The 9,869-nt window shown below is 43.4% G+C and overlaps 1 protein-coding gene across 1 annotated transcript; it reads right to left on the reverse strand.

Annotated features, from left to right (window-relative positions):
• Positions 352 to 1,568, reverse strand: LOC8057525. The gene has a single exon (XM_002453222.2). It carries the CDS (start codon positions 1,458 to 1,460, stop codon positions 606 to 608), a length of 855 nt encoding a protein of 284 aa, XP_002453267.2. The 5' UTR covers positions 1,461 to 1,568; the 3' UTR covers positions 352 to 605.

The raw sequence follows: 9,869 nt of genomic DNA on the forward strand, positions 1-9,869 counted from the left end.
CACACTGCACATGCCTGAAAAAAAACAAAACAGCAGGCTGCTACGTGCGTGCGTACGCAAGCATCAGAGCAGAAGCTTCTCCTCAATCCTGATGCGATGCAAGCGGCGACGATTCAGCTGCTCCAGCGTTTGAGTTTGACCTGGCCGACGATCGCCTTGTTCCTTTGCGTCCTAAATCATGACAAAAAGAGTATTGTTGGCTAATTTAGGCTGACAGATTCGACCAATCAATCGTACGTGGTCGCGGTCAGAACGATGAACAGTAGTTGCTTATCCAAGATGAAGCAGGTCGCTTTCGCTAACCAGCACGGTGGCGGAACTAATAATAAAATCACATGGATGATGACGAAGTATATTGTAATATACGACGAATTCAGAGTCAACAATGGCGCGCAATTCTTTTCTTTCTTTCTTTTTTTTGTATTCACAGGATTGGAATGCACGGCGAAAAAAGAACAGCTGATGAACAAATTGGACGGAAATATGGAATTAACCATAGCTGCTAGCAGGAACTGTAGTATTTACTATGAACGAAAGAATCTTTTTTTCTTTTTCTTCGGAGATCAGCTTGGTGGTGATCGCCGGCGGCGGGTAGCTACGCTAAGCTAGTAGGGGTGGTGCGAGCGGCCGAGCGCGTGCGCGGTGGTGAAGAAGCCGACGATGGAGGGGCGGTAGGGTAGGTACGACTGCTGCTGCTGCTTGGTCCTGTCGCTGGCGAGCGCGGCGGCGCCGGCGGCGGCAGGCTTGCCGTAGAAGAGCCTGTGCGCGGTGGCCATGTCCATCTCGGTGGCCCCAGCGGCCTTGCCGTTGCCGGTGCTACCCTTCGTCTTCTTCTTCCCCTGCTTCTGCAGGGGCGCCGCCGCGGCCTTGGTGGCGGGACTGGAGCTGGGTTGCAGGAAGACGAACTTCTCCTTGCCGTCACTGTGGGAGCGGCCGCCGCCGCCGGAAACGAGGTCCCGCAGGCGCCAGAAGCGGCGTGCCTCACCGGTGGAGGACGATTTGGGGAACGCCGCCGCCGCCGCAGCCGGCGGGGGGTAATCCCGCGACGGCGACCCCGGCGCGGACCGCGGCGCCCACGCGCAGTACGTGTCCGGCGACGGCGGCGCCGTGGACGCCTGCTGGTGTAGGTCCGACGGCGGCGACAACGATGACGACGCCTCGTCGTTGACGAGGTGGCGGTCAAAGAGCGGGTATGCCGCGATGATGCGGCCGTGCGCGAAGAGGTCGTCGGCCGGCGCCAGCGCGGGGTAGGCCCCGGCGCGCGGCGACAGCGGCGGCGCGAACGCGAACTCGAAGTCGGCGTCGTCCTCGGCGTCGGTGTCGCTGCCGCTGCCGGCGTCGGAGAAGGCGAGCGTGGCGGCGGCCTCGGCCGGGGCCGGCGAGGCCGGGGCGTCGCTGAAGCTGAGCACGGAGTCGAGGCGCGGGGCTGGGGAAGGTGGCGCCGTTGCCATTGCGGACATGGGGTGGGCTGACTGCGGCTGCTAGCTGACTGGCCGCGGCTGCGTGTGCGTGTGCGTGCACTGGGTGGAAGTGGGGGCGCGGAGCTACTCGTCGGCTGTGTGGTGGTGGTGGGAGGAGATGGTTGGGCGGCGGCGTTTATAAAGGAAGGGAAATGGGAATGCGCGTGAGGCCTTATTTAGTTCCAAATTTTTTTGCAAAATCGATATTGTAGCACTTTCGTTTGTATTTGACAAAAATTGTCCAATCATGGACTAGCTAGGCTCAAAAGATTCGTCTCGTCAATTTCGACCAAACTGTGCAATTAGTTTTTATTTTTATCTATATTTAATACTTCATGCATGCGTTTAAAGATTCGATGTGACGAAGAATCTGAAAAATTTTGCAAAAGTTTTTTTAAGAACTAAACAAGGCCTGAGACGAATGGAAGGGGGGGGGGCTGAGGCGACGGATCGGGTGACGCGGGGGAGGGGAGCGGGCCGCAAGCAATAACGGAACGGAAAGCAGGTAGCTGCCCGCAACTCACGAGCTGGTTAGGGCCTTGTTTAGTTTTAAAAGACTTTACAAAATCATCGAATCTTTAGACGTATACATAATGTATTAAATATAAATAAAAAATAAAACTAATTATACAATTCATTTATAATTTATGAGACGGATTTTTTAAATCTAAATACTCCCTCCATACCAGATTTAAGTGACGTTCTGGGCACTTGTATAGATTTCGTAAAACATGACGTTGTAGCTCTGAAGAAGTCCGGAGGACTGGAATGCCCCTGCTGCATCGTAATTTATGAGACGAATTTTTGTTGTAGCTCTGAAGAAGTCTGGAGGACTGGAATGCCCCTGCCGCATCGTTAGTCGCAGAGCAAAAAAGACGCAGGACGTGGGATTCGAACCGCTGCCCTCACGCACGCACACCTCGAAACCATCCCAGTAACTCATGTCTAGGAATACCTTCGGCTCCATTTAATAGGGGCTAAACCGGAAGATTAGCCCTTAATTAATGACTCTTCGGTAAGCACAATCATATCATAAACGTCATCTAATCCTGGTACGGAGGGAGTAGTGTATAACTAGATAATATTTGTAAAATACAAATAAAAATTACCATGTCTATTTTGTAAAAAAAGTTGGAACTAAATAGTGCCTAAATTGGTGGTGGTGTGGCATACAACAGTAGTGTGCGTGGTGGGGAAGGCAGCAAGAGGAAGAAGATTCGACGGCGACGTGGACACGGGGAGTGAGATCCGTGCGAGAGGGAACGGCCGGGACGGGGACCGGTTGCTATGCTTGGGCGGCAAGGCGAAGCAGCCAGGAAATGAACGGAAGCGCCATGTGCGTCTACGAGTGGGAACGCGGAAAGGCCCCCCTTCCTCCCGTGCGTGCGCAAGGTTCCGCTCCGCTGGGTCGTCTTCTGGAAGAGATGGTTCCATGGGTGTATATGTCTGTATGACGACGTGGGGTCCACACATTTTTCCCTCGGGTCTTCCGGTCCGCCTCCGCGGCACTGCAAGGCAAAGAGCCCCTAAACAACAGGGCAAGGCACCCAACAGGGCCATGCTGCTCTGCCTCTGCTGCATCCCACGTCGTTTACCTTTCGTTTGTCTGGGCACTCACCCGGCTCCGCGTGGTATATTTTCCCGGGTCTTGTTTACTTCCTTAAAGATTTCGGATTTCGGTAGTGTAGCATTTTCGTTTGTTTGTGACAAATACTATCTAATTATGAACTAACTAAGATCAAAAGATTCATCTCGCGATTTCCAGCTGAACTGTGTAATTAGTTTTTGCTGTCGTCTATATTTAATGGTTCATACATGTGCCGCAAGATTTGATGTGACGGAGAATCTTGAAAACTTTTTGTTTTTTTATTGAACTAAACAAGGCCCCGGTCTCGTTCCCCCCGTGCGCGTGTCATCTCATGATCTCATCTGTCATGTGTGACAGTACTCCGCGCGGAAAAACGTGATGGTGAGGGGAAAAAAACACCATTTCATTAAGAGCAAATTTGCTCGTAGACATCTTTTAGTTGTGGTATTTGTCGACGGACATTGTTCGCGCTTTATCTTTATCGGTGGACATTCTTCAAACATGGTCATTCAGGAAGACGTCCGATTTAGTAAAATTAGTATAATTTTATACTTTCTCTGTTTTTAAATTATAAGTTACTTTAAATTTTTTTAATACTTAAAATTTAAGGTGTATCTAAACATATATTATATATCTAGATTCATAACAAAATACATATACAGAAGAATTCAAAGTGACTAATAATTTAAAACGAAGTGAGTACTAGTATATGCGTGATGGATAACTAGCGAAAAAATAGGGGCTACTTAGTTCTTTTTTGCTATGCGTTGTTTGGCCTTACCGAGCTAGAATAGCCAAAAAATGGATAAGTGTTTGGTTTTTTTACCCTGACTGTTTTTAAGTATGTGCTGCCAAGAATATGCTCGCTCACGTGAGAAAGGAAAATCTACTCGCCCGCCCGATCAATCACCTCGTCGCTCATGCCGACGCAACAAGTGAGGAGAGGCAAAGCGCGTATCGAGAACCAAGCAACCCCATAAAAACTTGCACGTGCAAACCTAAGTTATATAAGTGCTATCCTCTTCTCTTCCACTCCCTCCCTCGATTCTTCTTCTTCGTCAGAGCTCGCTCTTTGAGCGTGGTGGGATCGCTAGCATATATTAAGTTAGATTAGATGATCTTTTCTAGTTTTATAATAATCTTATATAGCTAGCTTATATTAAGTTAAATGTTGTGGTTTTCCTTCCAAAGCGTGATCAATGATTCTAGTTGCTTCGTGGTCGAAGTTTGGAATTCTTAAATTGAGCCGAGCCCACAGACATGTTGTCTCGTTGTTGGCAGGCCCACGGGCCCATCTTCCATTGATCGGTTGGGCCGGAAATACGGCAAGGCGGGAAGACGGAGGCCCACGTAAGTTTCGCTTCGTCGCTCCGAGCCAGGAGGACTCAGGAATCAGGACAAAAAAAAAAAGCGTCAGGACAGTTTTTTTTTTTAAAAAAAAAAGAGTCAGCACAGGACACAGGAGGTCCTTGGGCTAGTGGCCTGGCGCCGTCATGTCACGCGTCTCGTGCCATGCCATGCTGGTGCCACCTTCTCGCTGCTCCCATGCGCCACTGTGCTAGGCAAGGGGTTTGTCGTTGCTGAATCGACGGATTCATTCATGCTCATGAAGACATTATTAGTCAGCAGCCACAGCTAATAGAACAAATAATCAGCAACCCCAGCTAAGAATAATAGAACTAATAATCAGCAGCCCTAGATGATCCAAAAGGGGGAAAAGAAGAGGATCCAATGGATGAAGATGGCAAAAAAGAGGGACGAACAGAAGTGAATGCTCCTAAGGAACAGCAACCTCAGATCGGTAAGCACAATAGTGCAGTCGAAAAAGAAAAGGGTGCTGGTTCTGGGATTCTTCAAAGCAAGGATATAGGTGCACAATCAGCACCAGCAGTTGTCCAAGCAAATAAGAAACCAACAGTAGTGCTTGCTCAGTGCGGGTTAACAGAAGATGGAACTGGTCATTGGAATGCTAATGTGCTCAATGGTGGGACAGTGCCTCTGATAAGATCCAGTAAAAGAAATGCGAGAACTTCAGATCAACACTCTCTTGAGAAGGCGTCCAAATTAAAAGCTCATAAAAACTTGGACTCCTCTCCAGGTGAAGGTAACAAAACTCTCCCAAACTCTTTTCATACTGTTGATGATTCTATTTTGCAGTCTTCTATTAATTCTTTAGGGATAACGTTGGGTACTAGCCAAAAAGAAGTTTTATCATCTTTGAATTCTCTGAGAGAGTTAGAAGCTCATAGATTGAACGAGAATATTAGCATAGCAGAGGATCTGACTTTTAACGATGCTTCTACTTTATGTTCCACGGAAGAAATTTTAGATCTAGAAGCCTTAAATTTCATTTGTTCAGAGGTTTCTGAAGACCTAGGTGGTGGGGGTTGCGACCCGTTGTGTTTACAGACCCCTATATCACCAATCAAAAGGTCACGCTGTGGAACAAGAAAAAAATCCAAAAATAATAAAAAAAAGGGGTTCTAAATGAAAGGTATTTTTTGGAACTGTAATGGGTTTGCCGACCCAAAAAAATATAGATTCTTATCTGACTTAACAAAAGAAAGAAATTTAGATTTTATTGTCTTATCAGAGACAGGCAGAGCCAATTTTCCGCAATCTACCTTGAATAATATCTGTGCTGGCAGAGATTTTCTTTGGCATTGCATGGCTCCACGGGGCCGATCTGGTGGCATGATTCTAGGGATAAACTTATTAGCCTATGATATTGGTGAGATTGAAGAAGGGGATTTTTTTTATCCGTTTTAAAGTTCGTCAGAGGGAAGATGACTTTAAATTTAATTTAATCTCTATTTATGGGCCAGCTCAGGTAGAACTCAAATCAAATTTTCTTTCAGAGGTTGTGCGAGTATGTTCAAAAGACACTTGCCCAATTATCATGGGTGGTGATTTTAACATTATTCGTAGCCCTGATGAGAAGAGTACTGATAATTATAATGATAGGTGGCCCTTTCTGTTTAATGCTGTGATTGACACTTTAAACCTTAGGGAGCTAGTTCTATCAGGTAGGAAATATACGTGGGCTAATCATTTACAATGTCCAACTTTCGAAAAATTGGACAGAATATTGGTTTGTACGGATTTTGAGTCAAAGTTCCCACATATCACTGTAACTGCCCTATCTAGAGAGATTTCTGATCACACTCCACTACTTTGCTGCACAAATAATTCATCCTCATCTTATCAAGCCCAGTTTAAGTTCGAACTAGGATGGTTGATGAGAGATGGATTCTGTGATTTAGTAAGAGAAGTATGGCAGGCTGTCCCGGCTTATGGTACTCCTATACAGAGGTGGCAAGCTAAAATTAGAAGATTATGCCAGTATCTCAGAGGATGGGCAAAGGATGTAAGTGGGGCCTATAAGAAAGAAAAGTTGACTCTCTTAAACAAACTAGATGAATTGGATAAAAAGGCAGAGAACTGCACTCTCGATGAAACAGAGTTGTATCTAAAACATGTGTTAAATGAAAGGCTAGCTGACCTTCTCCGTGAAGAAGAACTTAAATGGTATCAAAGGGCTAAGGTAAAATATCTATTAGAGGGAGATGCAAATACGAAGTACTATCATTTGTTGGCAAATGGTAGGCATAGGAAAACTCGTATTTTCCAGTTAGAAGATGGGAATGATATAATAACCGGTGATGCTCAACTTAAAAAGCATATCACCAAGTATTATAAGTCACTTTTTGGCCCATCAGAGAACTCTACCATCTACATGGATGAGTTTCAAACTGAGGACATTCCTCGGGTTTCGATTCTGGAAAATGAGTTTTTAACAGCCAATTTTACTGAAGACGAAGTGAGGAGTGTTGTTTTCCAAATGGAACATAATAAGGCACCAGGGCCAGATGGGTTTCCGCCAGAGTTTTATCAGGTCTTCTGGTCTTTGATAAAGGATGATCTGATGGCTATGTTCACGGACTTTTATAATGGCTCACTCCCATTAAATAGTCTCAACTTCGGCACCATAATTTTGCTACCTAAACAGAAGGATGCGAAAGTAATTCAACAATATAGGCCAATTTGTTGGTTGAATGTCTCTTTCAAAATCTTTACCAAAGTGGCAACTAATAGATTATCTACCGTAGTCCATAAAATTATTAGACCAACACAAACAGCTTTTTTACCTGGTAGAAATATCATGGAAGGGGCTGTAATTCTTCACGAAACGATTCATGATTTTGAGAAAGCGTATGATAAGGTAAAATGGAGTTTCTTACAACAAACACTGAGAATGAAAGGCTTTTCACAAAAATGGTGCGGTTGGGTAGAACAATTCACACAAGGGAGAAATGTTAATATTAAGATCAATGATCAACTGGGTCCTTATTTCCAAATAAAAAAAGGTCTGCGGCAGGGGGATCCAATGTCGCCAATTTTATTTAATATAGTGGCGGATATGTTGGCTGTAATAATTTCTAGAGCAAAGGAATCAGGACAAGTTGAAGGGGTTATTCCCCACCTTATTCAAGATGGCTTGTCTATCCTACAGTATGCGGATGATACGGTGATTTTTATGAATCATGATGTTCAGAAAGCGATAAATATGAAATTAATTCTGAGTACTTTCGAACAACTATCAGAACTCAAAATAAACTTTCACAAAAGTGAAATCTTTTGTTTTGGTAAAGCAAAAGATTATGAAGTGTTCTATTCGCAACTGTTTAGATGTAGAGTTGGGAAGTTCCCCTTTCGATATCTTGGTCTTCCGATGCATACTAGGAAATTAAAAAACAAAGATTGGCAAATGATCGAGAAGCAAATTGAAAAGAAACTCAGTGGTTGGAAAGATAAAACGCTTTCAGTCGGGGGGCGTTTAACCTTAATAAACTCGGTGCTTTCTAGTTTACCGATGTTTATGATGTCTTTCTTCGAACTCCCAAGAGAAGTGCTAGAAAAAATTGACTGTTTTAGATCACGCTTCTACTGGCAAAACGACCAACATAAACGTAAATATAGACTAGCCAAGTGGGAACTATTATGCCAGCCTAAAATACAAGGTGGACTAGGTATTCAAAATTTAGACATCCAAAATAAATGTTTGTTGAGTAAATGGTTATTTAAATTGTTGAATGAGGATGGTTTGTGGCAGGAACTTTTAAGAAATAAATACATAAAAGATAAGACCCTAGGGAGTTGTGTTAAAAAACCTACAGACTCACATTTTTGGAGAAGCTTGATGAATGTTAAAGACACCTTCATGGGTTTTGGCTCATTCAAGGTCAAAGACGGGTCACAAACCCGATTCTGGTTTGACACCTGGATGGGAAATAAACCTCTAAAAGATAGATTCCCAGCGTTGTTCAATATTGTAAGAAGAAAACAAGACTCTGTGGCACAAGTACTTAGTTCATCCCCATTAAATATTTCTTTTCGCCGAAATTTAGTGGGGGCAAACCTAAGGGACTGGCACAGAATTGTCAATTCTGTACAGGAATTGAACTTACATGAAGAAAGGGATATTTTTGTCTGGGCGTTACATTCATCTGGCAGCTTCTCTGTAAAATCCATGTACGCTGCGTTAATTAACAATGGGATTACAGTCTCACAAGATATTTAGCAAATTAAAATTCCCACAAAAATAAAAGTTTTTCTGTGGTATCTAAAAAAAGGTGTCATATTAACTAAGGATAACCTTGTTAGGCGACACTGGATCGGTGACACGACGTGTGCCTTCTGTCACCTTCCAGAAACCATTCGACATCTTTTTTTGGATTGTTTTTATGCTAAATTTCTGTGGCGAGCGGTACATATGTTGTTTGGCATATCTCCCCCCTTAAGTTTGTCTGACCTTTTTAATAGATGGTCCAAAAGGGGTAATAAAAACCTAAACTCATTGTTATTGATAGCAGCGGCGGCGCTTAGCTGGACCGTGTGGTTAACAAGAAACGAGGTGATTTTTGATAAAAGTAGACCAAAATCTTTTTTGCAGATTCTTTTCAGAGGAACTCATTGGCTTCGACAGTGGGCACAATTGCAGCGGTGTGAGGATCTACGGAATGAGTTGATTTCAACGGGGCGATATCTTGAGATGTTAGCTTTGAAGTTCTTCAATTCCAATGGATGGCTATCAACTAGATCTATTTCCTCTTCTTAGTCAGTTCTATTCCAATTGTTTTTATTTTAAGTTCGACTTTTTTTAGCGGCATGTTGGCCGGTGGACTCAAACTTTGTAATAATTAGCCTGATTCTATCAGTCGATAGATGAAGCCGGATATAAAATATCCTTTATCTAAAAAGATAATAATAAAGGGTTCTATATGGATCCACTAACCACTAGTACTAAGCCCCGTTTCACAGGGCTTCTCTACTGGCTCAAGAGGTCGTTTCGAATCGTTTTGTGCTAAATAAGGTACAACAAAATGGTTTCATCCAGCAAGCTCCTAAAAACGTGTTCTCATAGAAGTTTAAGATGAGATGGAGCCAAAATAGTAGCTTCACCTCATCCTTACTGCCATTCTATGAGAGCATATTTTAAGAAAATAATTTACCAAAACGGTTCTAGCTCCATCAATAGAGTCGTTCATAAAGCTGAAGCGCAAAAAAGTGCCTTCACTAATAAAATGAAGCGGAGTTGTGCCAAATGTAGCCTAATTTTAATTATTGACATAAGGTCATGAGTTTCTCTTTTCTTCTAGAGTATTTCATAGTAAGCACTTCTCATCCCAAAAAGTTACAATTCTTTTCTTAATCTAGTCATTTTACATTAATTAACTAACTTTATGAAAATATTAGTAATATTTATGAATTTATTAAACAAAAATATACTATAACCATATTTATGATCAGCTAAATGATAT

This window comes from Sorghum bicolor, chromosome 4, assembly GCF_000003195.3.
Source record: "Sorghum bicolor cultivar BTx623 chromosome 4, Sorghum_bicolor_NCBIv3, whole genome shotgun sequence".
Taxonomy (NCBI): Eukaryota; Viridiplantae; Streptophyta; class Magnoliopsida; order Poales; family Poaceae; genus Sorghum; species Sorghum bicolor.